Here is a 27029-nt window from a genome sequence, read left to right as displayed (position 1 = left end):
GAAAGCTTTCTCAGTTCTGCTCAGCTTCCTCACTCACTGTCTGTAATGGCATCATCCGTTGTTACCTAACTCCCTAAAGATGGGTTTTATTCCCTCTGCTCCTTTCAGTTTAATATATGACTTTATGTTTTCACCTGAAGAAAACTTCTCAACAATTTCTGTGTTGTTTCAAAGTCACTGTGCTTTTCTACATGGGAGGACATATAATTGCTACTTTTCATTTTTTTTCCTTCTCTAGAAAGACAGAATTGCCTCATTCACAGTTGTTTCCTTAATGTGTATCATTATGTCTGACTCACAGTTAAGTGTTCAATAAATATTTATTGAGTGAAAATGAATGATGACATCACTTTCTCCCCCCTCCTCTAAATCTATTCCTCTGCCTGTTATCCTTCTCCCTCTCTTCAGGTTACCTTTTTGTTACCTTTTCTTTTGACTTTATTTAATACATATTTATTAGGTACCTGTCATTCTTCTAAGCATATCAGGAGTTACTGCTTAGAAAACAACTAGTTCTGTTATTTGAAGAATGTAAGAAAATGAAACAGATAACCTGTGGAATAATGCCGACTTGACAATGGCTCACAAGTATAGAATGTTTCCTGTACCAGCACGGTGCTAATCTCCCTTCACATTCTCTTATTTAAATTAGTTATCACTATAAACCCATGAAGTATTGTACTAGTTTTCTCTGAGTTATACTGGGATAGCAGATAATCTCAGAATGTCAGGGGCTTACAGTAATATGTTTATTTTTCATTTACCTGTGAGGTGTGCTTTAGTTGTGATTCTGCTCTGTATTCTTCTCACTTTGGGAACTAAGCAGAAGAAGCAGTTGCTTATGGAACATTCTGTTCTTGTACTCACATTCTGTTGTCCAGCGAAAGTCACATAGTCAGCCTGAAGCCCATGTTTGGATGTGTTCTTGAGAGTCCCTTGGACAGCAAGGGGATCAAACCAGTCAATCCTAAAGGAAATCATCCCTGAATACTAATTAGAAGGACTAATGCTGAAGCTTCAATACTTTGGCCACCTGATGTGAAGAACTGACTCATTGAAAAAGACCCTGATGCTGGGAAAATTGAAGGCAGGAGGAGAAGGGGACAACAGAGGATGAAATGGTTGGATGGCATCACCAATTTAATGGACATGAGTTTGAGCAAGCTCCAGGAGACAGTGAAGGACAGGGAAGCCTGGTGTGCTATAATCCATAGAGTTGCAAAGAATCAGACACGACAGAGCGACTAAACAACAAATACAAATAAGTGCTTTTAGCTAAGGTGCATGGTCAAGAAAATTAAACAAAAGAGGCAAGTATTTGTGACTAATACGGAGTGGGCACAGGAGTCCTTATGGTTGTCTGATTATTGTGAAAAGATAGAAGGAAAAAGAAAATAATAATCATTAAGAACTAGATGTTAATGCATTTAATAGTTTGGGGATTTGTGAAAGGATTAGGGACTTTGAAAAAAGGAAAATACATTCTAATAATGCAAAAGTGTAAGTGGTGGTAAAGGGGGTTGGGAGTTCATGAGATTGGTCTGTGATGACAAATGTATGTATTCAGACATAATGATTGTTGCATTGGCCAGGTAGTAGGAAGGTGACTGGAGTTGCAAAGGAGTTGTTCCATTTAAGTAATATTCAACTATTTGCTACATTAAAGTATTTTAGAGGTAAATGACTGAAACTAATTTTCGGCATTGGGGATACTCAGTGATTACAATTGTAATTAGGCTTCAGGTGACAAATAGTGGGCAGTTTTTCTGGTATGTGCTTCACATTGCCTTGATTAGAATGGTGGTGCCTCATCCAGCCTAACTCAATCAGAATGAACACAAATATCCAATCATGCATTGCCAGGGGATGTTCACATTTGCTGTTCAAAAGACCAGAAGCCACTGCCTTTAATTGCTCTGTTCTCTCCTCAAACCCTTATCCTGCAATCAAGCCATAACATGGCAACCAGATTCTTACTTCCTTGGTAGACTGTTTTGGACACTTTGAAGGGTTAATTGTGTATGCTAATTTTACTATTTAGAAACCAAAATGTTCTGAGTTTTGGGGACAAAATTTATGGTACATAAGCAGCAAGTAATTAGGTTCTTCTGCTTTCTCATTAATTGAGGAAAGAGGAAAAGCATTTGTAAGCATATAACATATACCTACAATTAAATGAAATGTATTTACATGTCATTGGATCTTTATGATTTAAGAATTTAGAAGTCAGATTAAAGAAATTAAAAAATATTGCTCATATAGAATCAGCAGTGGTTTCTATTTCTTTTAGGGAAGAAGTTTTTACTGTGTTGATTTGGTATGATATATTGGGAAATATATAACTGGTGTGTTGCAGTTCACGAGGTTGCAAAGAGTTGGACACGGCTTAGCGACTGAACAACAACAACAATTGGGAAACCGAGAAGTACATGCATTCTTTTGGGGATGATTTAATTTGTACTTGCCAAATATTTTCCAAAATAAACAGTTGTTTTTTTTTAATGATACCGTTATATATGTTAACAACATCACCATGTAGTCCACTACGTATCATCGTGTTCCACATGTCCTTGAACAGGCTACAGTGTCTTGACTGCTACCTATTGTTGTAATTCAGAAACTCAATTATTTTTCTCTTGAATTAGAAATAGTGATGAATGACTTATTATATTGATATTAGCTTCCTGATGATTCATTTATTTCTAAAAGTTGACATCTATTTGGTGCCTTGGATTTCTTGATGTATGTACTATTAGATCTAAATTAATTTCATTCTTCAATATTTAACTCTAGATCTCAAATATCAGCATTAAGCCAAGGATTGTATGTGTATCTAGTCTGGAGCTTCCTGTGACCCTTTATTGAGGTCTCTTGTGGAGCCAAGATACGAAGACAGGTCTGTGCCAGCTGAATCAAGTAGATGGCTGTGTGCTGTGATGAGGACAGCAGCGAATCAATCTCTGGGTCAATCATGCGCCACTGTTGAGAGTGGAGCAGCTGTGGCTAACAAAGTAATAAGTTAAATTGCAATTGCGTTTAAGATCAGTGTTGAAAACCTGTTCAAATATTGACTGTGTGGGGGGAAAGTGTCCAATCAGATGACTGCATTTGTCAGAGGAAACAAAACATAAAATCAACAGCCTTTTTAAATGTCAGTCCCCAGGCTTGAAAAGGGCACTGGAGCTCCTTATGCTCAGCTTGTGAATACAGGCAAGTACCTGTTCATCTGTGAGTTGTGCTATGTGGTCTCTTGAGAGCCTTCCGGGCTCTGTCATTCTGAGATTCCATCTCTGCCATCGGAAGGCTGGAGTGGTGTTTCCTGGAGCTCTTTAACCGTGACTGAATACACGGTTCTAATTCTTGGCTCCTTCCAGCCTTCATTTGATGTTTGGTTCTAGAGAAGCCTTTAATTTACATTTGAAATTACCGATATCAGTTTTAATGTGCTTAAAGCTCTGCTTACTCATTAAAAAAATATCAGTCAGCTAGTCTGTGAGGAGTCTACTTCATGGTATTGACAATGCACCTGATGCTATTCTGTGAAGAGTATTGTTTTATTCATGTGACTTATATATTGAGTATATATTATCAATTATCAATATTATATATTGAGTATCATTGTTAGGCACTAAAATTTGTAGGTACTATGTATGAATGTCTTTTTAGTGTCTAACATAATGCTTGATATGTTACTTACCTTGTTTTCCAGCAGAGAAAGTATTGCTACATCTATATAAAATTAGGAAATTCTGGCTTAGAGATACTATTATGTTAATGCATCAAAAGCAATGTAACCCAGAGATTTCCACTCCAGGGTTTTGTTCTTTGAGCTTTCAGACCTGAAAGGAGGGGCCGAGGGAAGCTGGAGCCCCTGGATGGGTCCCATCTGACCACCATGAAAGGATTGTTTTGTTCCTTTTACTGTACTGTACAGATGTAGTCCTTTATATGATTGCCATCAGTGGCGAGTCTGGAACGCTCCAAAGCCTTCTAAGTTGTGGTAACTGCAATTTCAGCTCTACCCTACCTGTGTTCAAAGCTGTATTATTTTGCCTTTTTTGGGTGACTTATTTTGTTTTTAAACTAACTTTGTTCATGCTCTGTGTTTAAGGGTTCTTTCTAATTTTGTGGCTGTTTAAAAGTACTAGAATAGTAATTGCAGCAAGGCAAATGAAAAGAAGAAATCCAAAGTAGATAAGATAGAATTTTGTTTTAGCTAGAGGGCTTACTTTCACTAGACTTGGCATATATATATTGCAGCAAGAAGAGTACCAGTGGAGAATTTTAGAGAGTCTCAAGGAAGGATGTATAACTTTCAGGGAAGGATGAGTGGTGGAAACATACTGATAGATAACTACACATCCATGGGGGGTGGGAAGGGAGGAGGGATAGAGAGCAGAATAAGAAACTATCTTGGAGAGTGTCAGCCAAGACACTAAATGTATATTAACATATAGTGCTTCCCTGGTGGCTCATGGTAAAGAATCCGCCTGCAATGCAGCAGATATGGGTTTGATCCGTAGGTCAGGAAGATCCCCTGGAGAAGGGCATGGTAGCCCACTCCAGTATTCTTGCCTGGAGAATCCCATGGACAGAGGAGCCTGGCAGGCTACAGTCCATTGGGTGCAGAGTCAGACGCGACTGAAGCAACTGAGCACACATGCATGCATATTAATTATATATTTATAAATTCAGTGTATGTTTATAAAATCAATATAATATATATATGTAGTCTTGGTTTTTTATGAAGTCTAAGAACTGTAGTGAACTGGTAGCTTTAGTGCAGAAATAATTTAAACTTGTAGTGGTTATTGATAGTATGCAAATTCACTTATTTCAAAAAAGACTGATAAAATTTAAATAATCTTAGAAATGCTTTATTATTCACCTCGCTTATCAGATTATATCTACTCTCTACTGTGTAGAAAAAGATTAGATCATATGTATGCATATGAATTTAATTCCTTAAAGTCCGTCATTTAATAATGAGTTTATCCAAAAGTGATGCCATAAAATCAGTGCTGTCTGATGATGGACGTGTTTTTTATTGTGATGTCCAGTGAGCATTCCATATATAAGCTCATACAAATGTGGAAATAAACTTCCATTGGCAGTCCATTATTTTAAAAATTGCTGTGTTGTCTTTTACGATGACTTTGGTGAAAATTTTAGAAATCAGTGGGGTTTCAGTTTTCCCATTTATGTAACAATCTTCAAAGTAAGAGAAGTCGCTGTTTGGCCCATTATGTTATACTTAAAGCAGACCCAGTAATTAGCAGGAAAAATATAGAGACAGTGTTTGAAAACTCAAACATGCCTCCAGCAAAAGGTTTCTGAGCTAAAAAAGTACTTGCTTCAAAACTACACAGGCAAGTAGGGAAAGAGGAAGCAAGAGTTTAACAGCATTATAAAATCTAGATTTTTTTCATGTTAATTGAATATCTATAAAATAATAAATCACCTGTTATCTCAAAAATTATATGAGTAGCATAAATGACAAACAGACAGTGTTAAAATAAACCCTCTCACAGGCTAATTCAAGGTTTACTGCCAGGTACAAAGTAATCTGGACATTTTAGCAGAGATCAGATAGTACACAGATACTCACTTTGATTCTTCAGTCAAATTTAACAGTTACACTCCATCATATTTTACTGTCTGCTTCGAAACTGGAGTCAAATGTATTTTAGTTATAAGGTATAACCTTATAGGGCTTATTGGTCTTATGCTGAGGTTTTAGTGATCTTGATGGCTCCTTGTCACTCTCTTATCTCTCCTCCCAGGGGAGATGCAGTGACTTTTCTGCTTGGAAAGATTGGGAGGAGGAACAGGGTCTACTCTTCAGTGTTTCCAGTCCCACTTGGGATAGTGCCAGAAAACCTACACAGGAGGCGAAAGCTCAGATCATTGTGTACGATCTTTGTGAAGCTGGTTAGTCCATGCAGTTCTGGGATCAGTATCAGAATACCCATTTGCTCACGGATATCAGCCACATTTTACAGTTTCAGTTTTATCAGTTGTCAAGGTGAGATTTGGTTTTATTTCCCAGTTCAGAACTGAGACTGGGGAGAAGGGTGATATTGATTAGATTCCTTTGAATTCTAATAGTTTTCACCTACACTGGGAGGAAGGTGGCTGAGGGTTTGAGATTGTCCACTAGAATCACTGGAATAGCTTTTAAAAAGTGCGTTTGGCTTGCTCTGTCTCTCCTCTCTCCAACTGACCTCACTCCCCTTCAACCCCTGTAAATACCCGCACTGAGAACCCGCTTGTTGAAATACCCACTTATGATTTTGCTTAGTGTAGTCTTGCACAACCCCTATTTCATTCTCTGACTATCCCAGGCTCTATGCTATGAACGTCTTGTCTGTTAGCTCACACTAGAGTCATTCACTTTAGTGGTATCTTGGACAGTCCCTTAATGCTCGGTGTAGCCACTGATCTGGATAACTGGAATTATCCTTAAAATGTTCATGAATTTAAAATGTTCCATTATTTTTAATAAATATACATTATTATAGAGTGGTTGAAATAGTTGTTTTGGTGGGAATTAAAAGCACCATTAAATCAAATGTTATTTCATGTTCTGAATCATTTTTTTATATTACTTCAACATCTATTCCTGAGGAGGTCAAGAGAAATAAATTATATTTCCTCATCTTGTTGATGGCCATAGATGTATGAAAGAGCCAAATCCTTAATAGGTACAATCTTTTAAAAAAATCTAAACCCCACATGTAGTGAGTACTATTATTGGCACCATTTTATAGAAGGAGGGACACGGAAGAACTAGGTCACTGTTAAGCCCTAGAAACATATGTCTTACTTAACATCTTCTGAATGTTTTGAATGAACTAGTTGATGTTTGAGATATATTTAAAAAATTGCTATGATTCTTGTTTAGCATTTTCTTCTTATTTTACCCAGTTAAAATGATGAACCAGTAGAGATTTAATCTGATTAGGTAGCATTTTAAACCTTGTGTACTGGAGGGTTCTAAACTAGGAATCTTGACAGGTTTTCACTTGTAGGTATTTCTGAGAATGAGTTAATTGTGAATGCATCTAAGTAATATGAATTAATTAAAGAATGTTATATGAGAATTAATCCATAATTATTCCATTGGTTAGCATAATGGATATAAACATAAATAACATGAATACATGCAACAAGGTCAGTAGTTGTCTTAAATAGGCTTTCTGATCTGTAATTGAGTGGAGTGTATCTGGGGGAAAACATTGGTTTAAAAAGTGAATAACCTGTTTCTGGACAGATTTAACTTTTTTCAATGGGGAAAAGAGGTTTTAATAGGTTAAAGTTTATGAATTTTATTTATACACTTTAAAAACCTTGTATACTTTATACTATATAAAAAGTTTATATATTTTTAAATTGATATAGTTAATTTACAATCTTTTATTAGTTTTAAGTGTATAGCAAAGTGATTCATTTATGCATACACACATACACACACATATATATATTCTTTTTCAGGTTCATTTCCTTTATATGTTACTACAAAAAATTGAGTATAGTTCCTTGTGTTATACAGTAGGTCCTTATTGTTTACCTGTTTTACATATAGTAGTGTGTATATGTTAATCCCAACTCCTAATTTATCTCTCCCCCTTCTCCTCTATTCCCTTTGGTAACCATCAGTTATTTTTTTTTTTTATGTCTGTGAGTCTGTTTCTGTTTTGTAAATAAGTTCATTTGTATCATGTTTTTAGATTCAGCATTTAAGTGTTTTCCTATGAGATTTTTTTTTTCATCTGACTTACTTCACTCAATATGATAATCTCTAGATGCATCCATGTTGCTTCAAATGGCATTATTTCATTCTTTTTTATGGCTCAGTAATCTTCCCTTGTTTAAATGTACCACATCTTCTTTATCCATTCATTAGGGTACTTCCATGTCTTAGCTATTATAAATAGTGCTGCTGTGAACACTGGGATGCATGTATGTTTTTAAATTAGAGTTTTCTTCAGATATACATCCAGGAGTGGGATTGCAAGATCATGTGGCAACTCTGTTTTTAGTTTTGTAAGGAACATCCAATTTTTTGTTGATGGGCGGGGCTGTGTTCCTTCCCTGTTGTTTGACCTGAGACCAAACTATGGTGGAGGTAATGAAGATAACTGCTACATCTTTCACAAGGAACCTCTTCCTCAAAATATGCATTCTCATCTCTTGGTGAATATCTGAAACTACATTACACAGCTCGCACATTTCTTTGCTTTAAGACTTCACTAATGGGTTAACATGCAAAAATTATTTCCTTGGGAGATATTCTAGGCGGTTTGCCATCTAATGAAAAACAAGGCTATTAGGACCCAACAGAGCTGGTACTGACTCTTGGTGGTAGCTGGCTGAGTGGCCATAGGCAAGTTAGTTTTACTCTAAGGTCCTAATTTGCTCTTCAGGAAAATAAGGTAACAGTGGTTACTTCAGAGTTGGTGTGAAAAAGAAATGAGAAAATTATAGCAATTATCACAGTAATTGGCATATTGCTATTGTTCAGTTGCTCAGTTGTGTTCTACTCTTTGCAACCCCATGGACTGCAGCATACCAGTCTTCCCTGTCCTTCACTGGAAGATGCTTAAAACTCAACATGAATGGCTGCCTGAAGCTCTTCCCTGACTCCCATTTTCTCTTATGGGAGAAAACATGGTATGAGTAGGTCTTCAAAGGATGCTGAGAAAGGAGGGTCCGCGAGGCCCAGGAGGAGGAAACCTGCAGACAAACTTGGTCCACTTTTAATATGGTCAGACTTAGATTTTAGGAATGTACTTGCCTAACAAGTCATGAACCGACCCCATATTTTAAACTGGATATGAATTTTACTTTGTATTTTTTTAGCTGAGGAAGTAGAATGTTTAAAGTATATTCCACTTTATGTGGATAATATGTTTCCTGAGCCAGAAATGTTATTTCAGCACTTATTTCAGGAAAAAAAAAAAAAAAAACCTTATACAGATAGCACTTAAAGGGCACAAACAGTTACAAATTACTTGGAGAAGGCTGAAGGCTTTTCAAACAGGAGCACACCCAAATAACTTTGCATGGCCAAAAGTGAAAAGTATCAGATGATAAATGCTGTATAAGATGCTTAAAGACAATTCACTTTTGGGGGTTAATGAAAGTTAAAATGCACATGCCAGTAGTTATAATCTTGGGTGTGTAGAACTTTGACAAGCTTAAGAAAGTTGTAGAACCTATTTTGTGGTTGTTTTAAAGCTTATATATATAAATGTTTTCATTTTAAAGTAGAGTAAAAAATAGTTCTTTTATATCAGTGGTCTTTCCATGAGGGTGCATAACCTCCTAAATTACTTATGTGAATTCTCGCAGTGAGTTTTTATCCTGCACCTAGTAAATGTCACTCTCCATTCCAGAGACAGGCATTTGATAAAACACAGGAAACAGGTACAATATAGAAACGTATAGTTTAAATATAAAATAAATGTAGTGAGTACTGTAGAAAAGTAATATTGGGGTACAGATTAGGGGAAACAATGGCACCCCACTCCAGTACTCTTGCTTGGAAAATCCCATGGACGGAGGAGGCTGTTAGGCTGCAGTCCATGGGGTCGCTAAGAGTCGGACACAATTGAGCGACTTCACTTTCACTTTTCACTTTCATGCATTGGAGGAGGAAATGGCAACCCACTCCAGTGTTCTTGCCTGGAGAATCCCAGGGACGGGGGAGCCTGGTGGGCTGCCGTCTATGGGGTTGCACAGAGTCGGACACGACTGAAGTGACTTAACATAGCATTTCTTGGATTAACTATTTATTTTGACCTTGGAAAATATTTCCACATAAGATGGCCAGAGTTTTCCCCTCTAAATGCTGCGCTCAGAATCTCCAAATAATTGTTTGTATTATAGTTCTGGGGGCTTCCCTGGTGGCTCGGACAGTCAAGAATCTGCCTGCAATGCAGGAGACCTAGGTTCGATCCCTGGGTCAAGAAGATCCCCTGGAGGAGGGCATGTCAGCCCACTCCAGTATTCTTGCCTGGAGAATCTCATGGACAGAGGAGCCTGGCGGGCTACAGTCCATGGGGTCACAAAAGGTCAGGCACAATTAAGTGATTAACACACAAATGGATTTGGCAGGGTCTAAACAGAAGTTGCGGAGAAGGCAATTGCAGCCCACTCCAGTACTCTTGCCTGGGAAATCCCATGGATGGAGGAGCCTGGTAGGCTGCAGTCCATGGGGTCTCGAAGAGTCAGACACAACTGAGCGACTTCACTTTCACTTTTCACTTTCATGCATTGGAGAAGAAAATGGCAACCCACTCCAGTGTTCTTGCCTGGAGAATCCCAGGGATGGCACAGCCTGGTGGGCTGCCGTCTATGGGGTTGCACAGAGTTGGACACGACTGAAGCGACTTAGCAGCAGCAGCAGCAGGAGCAAACAGAAGTTGATGAATCACTTGTCTTACTGCTGCGGGAAGATCAAGCTATATTAAGATGATTAATTTCTCACAGTTTTGTTCAGGAGATGGTGGGGAGGTCTTCATGAATGAACTACTAGCACCTATTAACCATTCCTGAGCCAGCATCCATGAGGAGTGGGTACAACTGTGCTGTTCAGTGATGCCTTCTCCACCGTGAGGTATAGATATTACTTGATTTTATATGGTTCACATTGAATATCTCAAGCCATTACCACTTGTGTGGTCACAAGATTGCAAAACAAGCTCATGGTGATTTTTTGGCAAGATTTTTAGCTTTTTGTATTTTTCTCCCATTGGGGGAAAACACTCAATGCTGTAAGTAGATCAGTAGTCGATCTTATCACATTATAAACACAATTTTCCCAGGGGGCTGGATAAGGCCATTTCCTATATACACAAGACCATTAACCTGTTTTAAGTAATTGAATAGCTATTGACTACTAATTTGAACATACTGAGTTAAGTTAGCTTATTAACCAGTTTTCTGAAATGCAGTCTCACATCCCTTCCGGCCTACACGGTGCAATCAAAACCACTTCGTCTGGATGTAGGGCCCTTCCTTCTGTGTCTATGTGTTCTGATATCCTTACCAACCTGTTCCTTGCAAGGATCCTTGTCCTTTCTGCCATCCTCATTTGGCTCCTTGATAAGTTGTTACTGATCAACGCTGCTACCTCTGACCCTTGCTGCCCCACCATACAATGATGTGAACCATTTCCTGGCTACAAATGTTAGTCTTAGGCTCTTGGCAGTGGCCACAGTGCAAACCAGACTTCACTTGCTCCTTCCCTTTGCAACCATGTCTGACAAACCCCATAAGGCTGAGGTAGAGAAGTTTGATAAGTTGAAATTGAAGAAAACACAAACACAAGAGAAGAATGCACTGCCTTCAAAAGAAACTATTGAACAGGAGAAGCAAGCAGGGAGTCAAAAGTAAGTCACAATACCTGCACTGCCAGAATGCAATGTACATTCCACAAGCAATGCCTTATTTTACTTCTTTTAGCTGCTAACTTTGTAAGATGCAAAGAGGTTGGATCAGCTTTAAATGACTGTGCTACCCTTTTTCACATCAAAGAAACTAGAACTACTAACAATGGGTAGGCCACTTCTCTCTCTCTCTCTCATCTGCCTGTCTGACTAAAAGGAAAGGAAAAGTTGGTGAAAGAGGAAGCTGGGTGGGACAACAGTGAACTTTAGAGTAAAAAGCAAGCTGGTCCAAGATGTCCTGTGGGCTGTGAAGTACAGTTTAGACTGCCATTTCCTTTTTGTTAAAGTGATTTTAAATACTGGAACGTGCACTTTTTAAATACACAAATAAAAAGTTTTAAAATGTAAAAAGAAAATGTTGGTCTTAAAGGGCACAGAAGAGTGTGTTAAAATTATTTTGCCTAAGCTAAGTAGTTCTGTTGATATATAGCAACTAAAATAACTGTATTCTTCTCCCACTAACAGCAGTAAAACTGAAAGTGAAAAATAAGTGGTGAACAAAGTTGGTATATCATTAGTTGTAATGTCCCCTTGTTCCATAAGCAACAGTGAAATATCTGTCTTTATAAAGATAAACATGAAGATAAAATACCTATCTTCTGGTGCTTTATTTTCTCCTTTTTCATACTCCAGTCGCTATTATCAGAGACTAAAGCTACACAGATTCAGAAACAACATATATCTGGAGACAAATGTCAAGTAATTTGTTTTCTCCTGAAATATGCATTGTAATAGAGAAATGCATGTTTATTTTCTTGGACATGTATTTCTTATAGGAAATCTTAACATTAAAAATAATTTGATTTTTGCTATTACCCAAATATCGTTAGCAAACAATAACCAGAAATTTTTGAAATTCAATTATTCTACAGTTCCTGGGCTAATTAAAATTTTGGACGATTTGGTTACACTAGTTTATGCATGTTTTAAAAAATTTCAAGCTTCCTAGTTTTACAACCTCTTCAATGCATTCTACTGTTTGTTAATAGTCTTTAAACTGGGCTTCTCCGTGGCTCAGCGGTCAAGAATCCGCCTGCAAAGCAGGAGGTGCAGGAGATGTGGGATTGATCCCTGTGTCGGAAAGATCTCCTGGAGGAGGGCATGACAACCCACTCCAGCATTCTTGCCTGGAAAATCCCATGGACAGGGGGCTTCACCTTTCAATGCAGGGGGTGTGGGTTTGATTCCTGGTTGGGGATTTAGGATCCCACATGCCTGACAGTTCAAAAAACCAAAACACAAAGCAGAAGCAATGTTATAACAAATTCAGTAAAGACTTTAACAATAATTCACATCAGAAAACATTTGGGAGGATTATAGCCCTCCAGGAGACTGGAGGGCTGCAGTCCACAGGGTTACAATGAGTTGGACATGACTGAAGCAACTTAGCATGCACACATTCACTAAGCTATTGATAAAAGTTTAAGCAATAGAGAAAACTGGTGAATTTTTTTTTTTTAAAGCAAAAACTAAAAACCAATTCTTTGTTGTTCATGGAGCGAGACATTTCAATTTTGCACAAGAAGCATGCTTTCTGACTCACAGCAGCTCTTTTTGTCCTACAAACTGTTTCTTCCCAGTGGGAAGCACATCATATCATACATCTTTATACGTGTACTGTGTGTAGTAGGAAAGGGTGGTCCCTTTTCAAAGTGGTGTGGGTGGATCTGCTTACACAGGCAAACTGCACCTGTAGTATTTCCCCAGTGAGATTGAGGCTGGAGGCTGCAATTCTGGGCTCACTCTACACAGTTAGGTCTCAATTACCTCTTCTGATGAGGAATAGCAGATATCTTGTGCCCAACATGGTGATTTCTAAAGTACATTTTTTAAAAGATATTTTTTGATGTGAATCATTTTTAAAGTCTTTACTGAATTTGTTATAATATTGCTTCTGCTTTATGTTTTGGTTTTTTGAGCTATGAGGCATGTGGGATCCTAAATCCCCAACCAGGGATCAAACCTATACCCCCTGCATTGGAAGGTGAAGTCTTAGGTGGCTCACACAGTAAAGTCTGCCTGCAATGCAGGAGACCTGGGTTCAATCCCTGGGTCGGGAAGATCCCCTGGAAAGGGAAATGGCAACCCACTCCAGTATTCTTGCCTGGGAAATCCTATGGACAGAGGAGCCTGTCAGGCTACAGTCCATGGGTCGCAAAGAATCAGACAAGGACTGAGCAACTAATACTTCTTCTAACCACTGGACCACCAGGGAAGTCCCCTAAAGTACATCTTGAACATACGGAATATGTATTTAGCATTTGGGTTAAATTAATTCCTTTCTGTTCAGTTTAGTTCAGTCACTCAGTCGTGTCCGACTCTTTGCAACCCCATGAATTGCAGCACACCAGGCCTCCCTGTCCATCACCAACTCCCAGAGTTCACTCAAACTCACGTCTATCAAGTCAGTGATGCCATCCAGCCTTCTCATCCTCTGTCATTCCCTTCTTCTCCTGCCCCCAATCCCTCCCAGCATCAGAGTCTTTTCCAATGAGTCAACTCTTTGCATAAGGTGGCCAAAGTATTGGAGTTTCAGCTTCAGCATTAGTCCTTCCAATGAACACCCAGGACTGATCTCCTTTAGAATGGACTGGTTGGATCTCCTTGCAGTCCAAGGGACTCTCAAGAGTCTTCTCCAACACCACAGTTCAAAAGCGTTAATTATTGGGCACTCAGCTTTCTTCACAGTCCAACTCTCACATCCATACATGACCACTGGAAAAACCATAGCCTTGACTAGACGGACCTTTGTTGGCAAAATAATGTCTCTGCTTTTGAATATGCTATCTAGGTTGCTCATAACTTTCCTTTCAAGGAGTAAGCGTCTTTTAATTTCATGGCTGCAATCACCATCTGCAGTGATTTTGGAGCCCCCCAAAATAAAGTCTGACACTGTTTCCACTGTTTCCCATACCATTTAAAAAGAGGTTTGTGGCAAGATCTAAATTTCCCTTTGTTTTCTGAGTCCTGGTTTTGATAGAAAAGGGAAGTGATTCCAAATTGTGTCATGTGTCAGGAAAAAGGTACATGGTATGAGTTTTTGACTGGTGAGGCAGTCAATTCTGTACTTGCTGTCTGGGTAGTTCCTTTGCCAATTCATGCTTTATGGTAACATATTCTAGGTGTTAAGGACATAGTAGTGAGCAAGAAAGGAAGGTCACTGATCTCATAAACTGCATACTTTAATTGAGAAAAATAAAAAGTAAAAGAAGAAAAATATTAAAAATTCAGTTAGTGATTTGTGCTATGAAAATTTTATAACCTTGTTAATATGTAAAAGATTAAATGGGGAGGGGGCATCATTAAATACAGTGATTGGAGGCAACCTCACTGAGAGAGCAACACAAAGAAGAGACTTTTATGGCAGTCAGGAGACAGTCATGGGCGTGAGTTGAGCATGTTTGAGAAAAACCAAGACCAAAATAAAGAAGAGAGTTGAAGGAAATGATGAGAGACAGGAAAGAAGATAGATTACTTAGATACCATATTATGAAATACACTAGTACTATGTAATCAAATAGCAATAGTGATTATTGGAACCTACTGTAAAAGCTAGTTCTTTTGGGAGGAATGCTTACTCTTCTTTGACTTGTGAGAAGGAATTTCATAAACCTGCCTCAGGATTCATGTTAAAGTTATTTTGAGGAATTCTGAGACTCATTTCTTTCACTGTAACCATTGTAAAGGCGCTCCCCAAGTGGCACAGTGGTAAAGAATCCATCTGCCAATGCAGGAGACTCAAGAGATGGGGGTTTGAATACTAGGTTGGGATGATCCCCTGGAGGAGGAAATGGCAACCCACTCTGGTATTCTTGCCTGGAAAAATTCCATGGACAAAGGAGCCTGGTGGACTACAGTCCATGGGATTGCAAAGAGTTGGACATGACTAAGCATACAAACACACACACAACGACTGTAAAGCTGATCTATGAGAACATTGGATATTACCATAATTTTGTTCCCTTGAATATTTGCTGGGCTGATTTGATGTGATTTTCTCCGTTCCTGTAAATGATGTTATTCTATCTATAATGTCTTATAGAAAAAGTTTCTAATTTCCTCTTTATCTACTAGCTGACTCATCCATCCTTGTGGGTCCATATTCTCTTGTAGTTAGGACTTCCTTGTAGTTATAAGAAAAAATGTGTGTGTATGCATGCGTGTATGTGCACTTACACAAAGATACAAACACACATGTGTTACCACTGAACTCTTTTGTTTCTTATCTTTAAGCAGGAAAGTAACGATTGCCTTCATTCTCCCTCATGGAGGTTAAATAAATTGATGAGTTTATAGGTAAATGCTGTTACTCATTAAAAGTTTTGGCAATAAGGAGTTCATGATCTGAGCCACAGTCAGCTCCCAGTCTTGTTTTTCCTGACCGTATAGAGCTTCTCCATCTTTGGCTGCAAAGAATATAATCAGTCTGATTTCGGTATTGACTATCTGGTGATGTCTGTGTATAGAGTCTTCTCTTGTGTTGTTGGAAGAGGGTATTTGCTATAACCAGTGCATTCTCTTGGCAAAAATTTGTTTTGTACTCCAAGACCAAATTTGCCTGTTACTACAGGTATCTCCTGACTTCCTACTTTTGCATTCCAGTCCCCTATGATGAAAAGGACATCTTTTTTGGATGTTAGTTCTAGAAGGTCTTGTAGGCCTTTATAGAATCATTCAGCTTCTTCAGCATTACTGGTCGAGGCATAGACTTGGATTACTGTGATAATGAATGGTTTGCATTGGAAATGAACAGAGATCATTCTGTTGTTTTTGAGATTGCATCCATGTACTGCATTTCGGACTCTTTTGTTGACTATGAGGGCTACTCCATTTCTTCTATGGGATTCTTGCCCACTGCTGCTGTATAACGGTCATCTGAGTTAAATTCACCCATTCCAGTCCATCTTAGTTCTCTGATTCCTAAAATATCAGTGTTCACTCTTGCCATCTCCTGTTTGACCACTTCCAACTTATGTTGATTCATGGACCTAACATTCCAGGTTCCTATGCAGTATTGCTCTTTGCAGCATCGGACTTTACTTCTATCACCAGTCACATCCACAACTGGGTATTGTTTTTACTTTGGCTCAGTCACTTCATTCTTTCTGAAGTTATTTCTCCATTGAGCTCTAGTGGCATATTGGGCACCTACTGACCTGGGGAGTTCAACTTTTAGTGTCCTATCTCCTTGCCTTTTCATACTGTTCATGGGGTTCTCAAGGCAAGAATACTGAAGTGGTTTGCCATTCCGTTCTCCAGTGGACCATGTTTTGTCAAAACTTCCACCATGACCCTATCGTCTTGGGTGGCCCTACGTGGCATGGCTCATAATTTCATTGAGTTAGACAAGTCTGTGGTCCATGTGATCAGTTTGGTTAGTTTTCTGTGATTGTGGTTTTCATTCTGTCTGCCCTCAGAAGGATAAGGATAAGAGGCTTATGGAAGCTTCCTGACCAACTGAGGGGGAAACTGGGTCTTGTTCTGATCAGGGGGGCCATGCTCAGTAAAATTTTAAGCCAATTTTCTGTTAATGGGTGGTGCTATGTTCCCTCTCTCTTGTTTGACCTCAGGTCAAACTATGCTGAAAGTAATGAAAATAATGGAGACATCCTCAAAAGGTCCCTTGCTCCCACTGCCACACCCAGTGCCTCCAACCCTGTAGCAGGCCACCACTGACCCATGCCTCTGATGGAGACTCCTGGACACTCAGGGGCAAGTCTGGGCCAGTCTCTTGTGGGGTCACTGCTCCTTTCTCCTGGGTGCTGGTGCACACAAGGTTTTGTTTGTGCCATCCAAGAGTCTGTTTCCCAAGTCCTGTGTAAGTTCTGGTGGCTCTGTGGTGGGGTTAATGGCAATCTCCTCCAAGAGGGTTTATTGCCATACTGAGGTCTGCTGCACCCAGAGCCCCTGCCTCTGTGGCAGGCCACTGCTGACCCGTACCTCCACAGGAGACACTCAAACATGGTTCTGGCTCAGTTTCTGTGGGGTCTTTCAGTCCTGGTGCGAACAAGGTTTGTTTGAGCCCTCTGAGCATCTCTGGTGGGTATGGGATTTGATTCTAAATGCAACTTCACCCCTTCTACTGTTTTTCTGGGGCTTTTACTTTGCCCTTGGACATGGAGTATCTTTTTTTGGTGGGATCCAACATTCTCCTGTTGACGGTTGTTCAGCGGTGAGTTGTAATTTTGGAGTTCTTGCAGGAGATGAGTGAATGTCCTTCTATACCACCATCCTCCACCATCTTTTGTAGATTTGATGTGAAGGTGGTGCCAGTGTGAAGAATCCACCTGCCAACACAGGAAACATAAGACATGTGGGTTTGATCCTTGCTTTGGGAAGATCCCCTGGAGAAGGAAATGAAAACCCACACCGGAATTCTGTCCTGGACAATGCCATGGACAGAGGAGCCTAGTGGGCTATAGTCCATGGGGCTGCAAAGAGAGAGACATGACTGAGCACACACACATACACAACTTACTGCCAAAATGAGACTTAAATTGAAGAAAGTAAGGAAAACCAATAGACCATTCAGGTATGACCTAAATCAAATCCCTTACAGTTATACAGTGGAAGTGATAGTTTTGAGGGATTAGATCTGATAGACAGGGTAGCTGAAGACCTATGGACAGAGGTTTGTGATATTGTACAAGAAGCAGTGATCAAGAACATCCCCAAGAAAAAGAAATGCAAAAAGGCAAAATGGTTGTCTGAGGAGGTCTTACAAATAGCTGAGAAAAGAAGAGAAGCTAAAGGCAAAGGAGAATAGGAAAGATATATCCATCTGAATGCAGAGTTCCAAAGAATAGTAAGGAGAGATAAGAGAGCCTTCCTCCATGATCAATGGAAAGAAATACAGGCCAACAATAGAATGGAAAAGACTAGAGATCTTTTCAAGAAAATTAGAGATTCCAAGAAATATTTCATGCCAAGATGGGCACAATAAAGGACAGAAATGGTATGGACTTAACAGAAGCAGAAGATATTAAGAAGAGGGGCAAGAATACACAGAAGAACTATACAGAAAAGATCTTCATGATGCAGATGACCATGATGGTGTGGTCATTCACCTAGAGCCAGACATCCTGGAATGTGAAGTCAAATGGGCCTTAGGAAGCATTTCTATGAGCAAAGCTAGTGGAGGTGATGGGATTCCAGTTGAGCTATTCCAAATCCTAAAAGATGATGCTGTGAAAGGGCTGCACTCAATATGCCAGCAAATTTGGAAAACTCAGCAGTGGCCACAGGACTGGTAAAGGTCAGTTTTCATTCCAATCCCAAAGAAAGGGAATGCCAAATAATGCTCAAACTACCACACAATTGCACTCATCTCACATTCTAGCAAAGTAATGCTCAAAATTCTCCAAGCCAGGTTTCAACAGTATGTGAACCATGAACTTCCAGATGTTCAAGCTGAATTTAGAAAAGGCAGAGGAGCCAGAGATCAAATTGCCAACATCTGTTGGATCATCAAAAAAGCAAGAGAGTTCCAGAGAAACATCTATTTCTGCTTTATTGACTACGCCAAAGCCTTGGACTATGTGGATCACAACAAACTGTGGAAAATTCTTAAAGAGATGGAAATACCAGACCACCTGACCTGCCTCCTGAGGAAGCAACAGTTAGAACTGGACATGGAACAACAGACTGATTCCAAATTGGGAAAGGAGTATGTCAAGGCTGCATATTGACACCCTGCTTATTTAACTTATATGCAGAGTATATCATGCAAAATGCCGGGCTGGATGAAGCACAAGCTGGAATCAAGATTGCTGGGAGAAATATCAATAACCTCAGATATGCAGATGACACCACCCTTATGGCAGAAGGGGCTTCCCTGGTAGCTCAGATGGTAAAGCATTGGCCTACAGTGCGGGAGACCTGTGTTCAATCCCTGGGTTGGTAAGATCCCCTGGAGAAGGAAATGGCAACCCACTCCAGTACTCTTGCCTGGAAAATCCCATGGACCCAGGAGCCTGATAGGCTATAGTCCATGGGGTCACAAAGAGTTGGACACGACAGAGTGACTTCACTTCACTTATTAAGGCAGAAAGTGAAGAACTAAAGAGCCTCTTGATGAAAGTGAAAGAGGAAAGTGGAAAAGTTGGCGTAAAACTCAACACTCAGAAAACTAAAATCATGGCATCCGGTCCAATCACTTCATGGCAAATAGATTGGGAAACAATGGAAATGTTGAGAGACTCTATTTTTGGGGGCTCCAAAATCACTGCAGATGGTGACTATGGCCATGAAATTAAAAGACACTTGCTTCTTGGAAGGAAAGCTATGATCAATCTAGACAACATATTAAAAATCAGAGATATTACTTTGCCAACAAATATCTGTTTAGTAAAAGCTGTTTTTCTCAGTAGTCATGTATGGATGTGAGAATCGGACTATAAAGAACTCTGAGCCCCAAAATTGATAATTTTGCACTGTGGTGTTGGAGAAGACTCTTGAGAGTCCCTCGGAAAGTAAGGAGATCCAACCAGTCCATCCTAAAGGAAATCAGTCTTGAATATCCTTTGGAAGGACTGATGCTGAAGCTGAAAGTCTAGGACTTTGGTCACCTGATACAAAAAACTGACTCACTGGAAAAGACCCTGATGCTGGTAAAGATTGAAGGTGGGAGGAGAAGGGGACGACAGAGGATGAGATGGTTGGATGGCATCATCGACTCGATGGACATGAGTTTGGTAAGCTCTGGGAGTTGGTGATGGACAGGGAAGCCTGGTGTGCTGCAGTCCATGGGTTTGCAAAGAGTTGGACATGACTAAGTGACTGAACTGAGCTGAAAATATGAACCTGAGGAAACTCTTGTTAGTGGGCACATGCCAATAGCATTGGTAGAACAAAATACTTTAAACTGTAGAGAAAAAATGAGGAAAAAAAAGTGGGATGAGAGTCAGAGTATATTTGCTGTGTTTCCCTCTATAACAAACTATCCTCCAGGTGTTTAGTAGCTTAAACACAGCTATTCATTGTTCCTGGCATATTGTGCCTGGTACAGTGGTTCTTCTGCTGGTCTTGCCTGCACTCTGTCTTACAGATGCTTTAGCAGGGGGTCACGTGGGACAGGTAGTCCTATCTTCATGTTGTCTTTCTACCTCCAGGAAGCCAGTCGAGGATTCTCGGCAGTATGATGATCTCAGGGTTACAAGAGGATGAGAAAGAGTCTTTCTTGGAAATTGCTGGGCATCATTTCCATGAAAATCACAAAACCTGCCCAGGTTCAAGAGGGATTCTGCTTCCTGAGGGAAGGAAATGCTCAGAAAGTGTGGCTATTTGTAATTTGAGAAAACTAGAGTGAGATCAAGATTCTGGAGAAAAGAGGAGCAGAGATGAGAGTAGTGATGGGAAAAGGGGAAAACGGGAGGAAGGAGGTGCATAGGAGGAGAGAAAAGTGACATCTGTAGTATCCAAGTAAAAGTTACCAGTATTCCTTTCACATTTTACTCCCATTTGACTCAAGGACTATCAATCAATTACATGCATGTTCAGCAAAGTGTTCCAAGGATTTAGAGACAATGAGTATGGAGTAGGGAAAGGAAGAGAAAGGAAAGCAGCAGAGAGAGACTGTAAGAGATGAATGGGGAAGAGGAAATAAATCCATTTATAATTAGCTCAGTCTTTGGACAAGTCAAAGCATTTTCTAACCAACATCTTGCAGAATGTAGATCTCTTATTCCTTCAGAGGAGCAACCTGACACAGGAGCATTTTCAGCATGACATCAAATAACACCCGTTTTTGAAGCAGCACTTCTTTGAGCAGTGATGATTTTATCTCCACTGTACGTAATTTGAGGATGTACTCCAGTGCTTTGGACTAATACATCACTTTGAGGAACGAGTACAGACTGATGTATTAGTTTAATAATGCATTCAAATGAAATTGAATAGTTTCATTAATGACTGGGAAAAGATTGTAAAAGCAAAATCAATTAGTGGTAAGACAGAAAAATTAGAATCCCTTTATTTAAATCATACAGATGGAAAAAGTAAAAATATTGCTTGTCTCTGTTTGCTGGCAGACAGACTGTGTTGTTGGTTAAAGAGCCATGGTCCTGTTTCTTATTGGGGTAGATTTTATGTAGGCTCATTAATCTAAGCCCCTAAATTGACCAGATGAACTTGCAAGGATAAGCAGGCTCCTGTGGCTTTGTGTGGGCAGTAATTGAATGAAAGTTCTGTATAGGCTCTATTTAATGTATGACTTATAGCTCATGTTGTTTCCTTTTTCACTGATAGCCTTAAGCTTTCAGACTTAATAAGTACCTCACTGTGGACTCCAGTGATATATATCAGAACAAAGTTCAAAAACATGCAGCATTCAATGTAACCTTCTGAATTCTTGGGCCACTTGCATCCAGTACATCATGTCATCATGTTTCATAGTCCTGTGCAAGAGAAGTCCTGAGTCCTGTGCAAGGGAAGCATGGGTGATGGGCTAGTTTTCTCCCCAAGCTCCATCTTTCGTCAGGTTTACATACTACAAACAGATGGTTACGTTTTCCTGCCTTTGGAAGCCTCGAGCAAAGAATTTAGGTGCTTATAATTTTCCCCTTTCCCCAAAGATATTCCTCTTTAAAGTCTTCTTTACTGGAAATAAGTTTTCCATAGAGATCTAGCGGTAAACTAAATATATGTAAATTTCAACCTAGTAAGAGAGGAAATATAGGTGGTCTCTTTTTCCTGCTGTTTTTAGAGGAATTGTAATTGTGTTTTACAGAGCTTCAGAACTGTGTAAACACCCTCAAAAAAAAAAAAAAAAACCAAAGTGGAATTATTCTATACTGTTTTAATGAGTGATGCATCTGTTCAAAGTTAATGCTGCTCATTCCTCTTGGCACTGTCTGATCTAAAAGCAGGCACTAATTAGTGCTTTTACTGCACTCACTCTGTGCTGGGCCTCTTGGTCTCAGCTGTCTCTTTGGATTTAGACTAACTGGTCTTCATGGTACACCTTTGTGATTGGGCCTGGCAGTTCGTTGGTTAGTTGTTTAACATTGTCATTCCATAAAAACATTAAGTTGCTGGTATAAGATGGCTCAGTGGATAAAGAATCCACCTGCAATGCAGGAGACACCAGAAATGTGGGTTCGATGCCTGGGTGGAGAAGATCCCTGGAGGAGAAAATGGCAGACAACTCCAGTATTCTTACCTGAAAAATCCTATGGACAGAGGGGCCTAAAGAGTTGCAAAGAGTCGAACATGACTGAGCGCACACACACTTTGATAAGATTGAAGTAAAACGCATGCTACTTATTTAAAAAATAATTCTGTTTAGGTTTAAAGTAGTCATAGATTTACATAGTCCTGAGAGGAGCTTGCTTAGATTAAGTATGTAGCATCAACTGTGGCATTCCTGTTCTTTTTAAATGAGTGAATTTCCTTTAGTGCTCTTACCTAAAACAGTACATAGTATCTCCCGGAAAATGAACTTAAACCAGAACTCCAAAGCTAAAAGAGAGAATATAAGTTTTGTCTTTGTATGGATTCATGAGACTTTCTTACATTTAAAAGAGAGGTCAAGTTTTACTAAAGAATATCTGTTAGTATGGACCCAGATACACACAAGCTTGCTTTCATTCCCAGAGCTACGTATACGCTGGGTTAACAGATCTAAACACTATTCACTGATGGAGCTGCATCATGACCTATGGCCTTGTCTCAGATGCCATTGAAACTGGAACAAAATATCTTTTACCCATATTTTTTAAGAACCAAATTTGAGTTTCATCTCAACTATGCATGTAATTCTGACAGAGTCTTATCTTTCTTATTTAAAAAAGAAAGAATGTTTTATTAAACCATTTAGTTGCAGTACAGTGGAAAAGGAAGTGAATGGAGTTGTTTCATCCTAGACTATTGACTAATAATAGAATATAGGTTTATATGTAAGCATCCTTTATAATTTAAGGGCCATACATAAAGCTCTTGCTCCCTGACATTTTCTAATCTTCCAGAAAAATAACTACTTTGAATCAATACACTTTTAAAAAAATTCTGTATCCAGGATGCAGAAGACTATTGGAGAAAGTCAGAAGTGTTGATTTCTAGCACAGCAGACACATAGCCTGTCACCTCAGATGGGTCCTGAGTCTTGCTCTGAAATCAAGACTGTTCCAGTCTCTCCTCGTTACTCTCTGAAGCTCTTACCAAGAACCAAGATGAAGTCGCTCAGTCACGTCCGACTCTTTGCGACCCCATGGATTGTAGCCTACCAGGCTCCTCCGTCCATGGAATTTTCCAGGCAAGAGTACTGGAGTGGGTTGCCATTTCCTTTTCCAGGGGATCTTCCCAACCCAGGGATCGAACCTGGGTCTCCCGCATTGCAGGCAGACGCTTATCTCTGAGCCACCAGGGAAGCCCCTGAAGCTCTTACAGACCTTCAGTATTTCTTCATACCCTCTGTCTGACTCCTCAGATTTAGCTGATGGTATCAACTAGCATTTATTCTGCAGAGTAAAAGGACCTCATCAACCTATAACCTAGTTGATGCTCAAAAATATTTGTTTAATTAAATGCTTAGTGTTTCTGTTTGAGTTGATATCAACATCAAACATTCCATCAGCTTCTACTGTCTTTGGAAATCTTGTGATAACAGACTTGTAGATGCTAGACATTTTGTGGCACATTTCTCTTCATATTGCAGAAGATGCTAGCAATAACAGCATGTAAGTCTAGTATCCCTAAATTAAAATTCCTTGTTAAAGTTGTTTGTTCAGTCAGGGGAAACTTACTGGTTAACATAACTTTTCAGTGTTTGAAAATGAGTTTTATTCAGCTATCAAAAAGACACTTAAGGCTGCCTTTTAGCAACATTGATAGATTACACCAATTTAAGTGAGCTCTTTCTAGCTTTTTTTTTTTTTAATGATCTGACATGCAGACACACATTTCTGAAGTAGTTATAAGGACAAGAGTGACTGAGGCTGTTACTGTGGACCATAAGCATCCCCACCTGTGGGTTTGGGTGCATTTCTTTGGTCCCAACAGCCTGACACTCCGAGGAACCAAGACTCCTGAGAGCCCTTGAGAAGTAACACAATTCTGTTACATCCAAAAATAGTTCAGTTCAGTTCAGTTGCTCAGTGGTGTCCGACTCTTTGCGACCCCATGAATCACAGCACACCAGGCCTCCCTGTCCATCACCAACTCCCAGAGTTCACCTAAACTCATGTATATCAAGTCGGTGATGCCATCCAGCCATCTCATCCTCTGTCGTCCCCTTCTCCTCCTGCCCCCAATCCCTCCCAGCATCAGAGTCTTTTCCAGTGAGTCAACTCTTCGCATGAGGTGGCCAAAGTACTGGAGTTTCAGCTTCAGCTTCAGCATCAGTCCTTCCAATGAACACCCAGGACTGATCTCCGTTAGGATGGACGGGTTGGATCTCCTTGCAGTCCAAGGGACTCTCAAGAGTCTTCTCCAACACCACAGTTCAAAAGCATCAATTCTTCAGCTCTCAGCCTTCTTCACAGTCCAACTCTCGCATCCATACATGACCACTGGAAAAACCATAGCCTTGACTAGACGGACCTTTGTTGGCAAAATAATGTCTCTGCTTTTGAATATGCTGTCTAGGTTGGTCATAACTTTCCTTCCAAGGAGTAAGCGTCTTTTAATTTCATGGCTGCAATCACCATCTGCAGTGATTTTGGAGCCCCAAAATATAAAGTCTGACACTGTTTCCACTGTTTCCCCATCTATTTCCCATGAAGTGGTGGGACTGGATGCCATGATCTTAGTTTTCTGAACATTGAGCTTTAAGCCAACTTTTTCGCTCTCCACTTTCACTTTCATCAAGAGGCTTTTGAGTTCCTCTTCACTTTCTGCCATAAGGGTGGTGTCATCTGCATATCTGAGATTATTGATATTTCTCCCGGCAACTTGATTCCAGCTTGTGCTTCTTCCAGCCCAGCGTTTCTCATGATATACTCTGCGTATAATTTAAATAAGCAGGGTGACGATATACAGCCTTGACGTACTCCTTTTCCTGTTTGGAACCAGTCTGTTGTTCCATGTCCAGTTGTAACTGTTGCTTCCTGACCTACATATAGGTTTCTCAAGAGGCAGGTCAGGTGGTTTGGTATTCCCATCTCTTTCATGTAGTCATTAATTCAATAAGAGTTAGGTAAAGTATTAAACTATCCTCCTGAGACAATTGTACAGTATTAGAAAGGAGAAAACCTAACATAGCCATGTAGCCAATACAGCTGCAAATCAAATATATCTCCTTTCTTTGTAAATTTGAATTACATTTATTTATTCTATATGGTATAAACTGGAAACTAAATCAATTCTTATTTTCCATCTCTAATAGTGATACTACTGAGTATATTCAGAACATAAATCGGTTGTCTGCCTAAATCTGTATTATGTTCTAAATCGCTGCAGATGTGTCCTATTCTTTGCGACCCCGTGGACTGAGGCAAACAAAATCACATACTTATATAGAGCCTATTCTTTTTCATGGAGTTAAACTGATTGATGGAGTTAAATGAAAAACTCCTGACTCCTTATTCTAAGCACATGCCACTTTCTGCTACTTCTTGGAAGAAATATTGAATGCAGTAAAATTCTCAGCTGTGTGTAAGTGATTTGAGTTCCCTGTATTGCTTTTTCTTTCTGTGCCTAAGTATACATCAGTAATTATCTTAATTTGATTTGCTTCCATTTGAATAAAATAGAAAAACAAAACAAAACAGGACTTGTCTTAGTTTCCAACTGACTTCATTCTTTCCTGCTAGCAGATTTTCTGTCTAGTTACGTTTCAGATGGAATGATTTGACAGATTCCTTTTAAGTTAAAAATCATTGACTCAATTATGGAATATCCTCCTTGTTCATAATGATACTGTGAAGCATACCAGAGGAGGACAGACATGATGTCTTTCCCAAGTGATCTTATTATCTAGTTTAGGAGATGAAATAAACTGATGGGAAACAAATAGAGAATGACATGCTGTTGGTGTTGCGTTCCAGTTTCATGATTCCTTCTAAGCTATATTCTGTCTAGGTATTAAAAATAACCCTTTCTTATAATGCAGCAATCCCCAACCTTTTTGACACTACAGAATGGTTTCATGGAAGACAATTTTTCCATGGACTGAGGAGAGGGGTTGGTTTCAGGATGAGTCAAATGCAGTAGGATTTGTGCTCCTATGAGAATCTAATCCGTCTGCTGATCGGATCAGAAGGTGGAGCTCAGGCAGTAATGCTAGCAAGGGAGCGGGTGTAAACACACAGGAAGCTTTGCTGGCCTGCTGCTCACCTTCTGCTGTGCAGCCCAGTTCCTAATAGGCCATGGACCTGTACTGGTCTGTGACCTGGGTGTTAGGGACCCCTCTTATAATGTATTTGCAAAAGTTAATTCTCCTAGTTCATTGTTTCTGTGGAGAAAAGCACTGAACTACATTGAGGGTGAATAATCTAGAGATGATTACTGCTTTTTTCCTTTTAAATTATTGTTATCATGGTAAAATATATGTAACATACTATTTATCAGTTTAATCATTTGTAAATGTACACATTCAATGTCATTATATACATTCATTAAGTTTTATAACCATCACCACTG

At 39.5% G+C, this 27029-nt stretch overlaps 2 protein-coding genes across 2 annotated transcripts in view; both read left to right on the top strand.

The window, feature by feature from the left end:
* MDGA2 (MAM domain containing glycosylphosphatidylinositol anchor 2) overlaps nucleotides 1-27029 on the top strand; it is a 917184-nt gene that overhangs the window by 54535 nt on the left and 835620 nt on the right. The gene's annotated exons all lie outside the window — the stretch shown is intronic.
* The window catches only part of LOC139185234 (thymosin beta-4-like), a 57660-nt gene that overhangs the window by 7739 nt on the left and 22892 nt on the right, over nucleotides 1-27029 (top strand). Inside the window, exon 1 of the mRNA XM_070797383.1 lies at nucleotides 1-27029. This exon is cut by the window's left edge and continues 7739 nt beyond it; it is cut by the window's right edge and continues 22892 nt beyond it. Coding sequence (XP_070653484.1) covers nucleotides 11263-11400 — 138 coding nt within the window. The 5' untranslated portion in view covers nucleotides 1-11262 and the 3' untranslated portion in view covers nucleotides 11401-27029.

Source organism: Bos indicus, chromosome 10 (genome assembly GCF_029378745.1).
Source record: "Bos indicus isolate NIAB-ARS_2022 breed Sahiwal x Tharparkar chromosome 10, NIAB-ARS_B.indTharparkar_mat_pri_1.0, whole genome shotgun sequence".
NCBI lineage: Eukaryota > Metazoa > Chordata > Mammalia > Artiodactyla > Bovidae > Bos > Bos indicus.
Note: the sequence above shows the minus strand (reverse complement) of the source record. Positions and strands in the feature narration are given on the sequence as shown.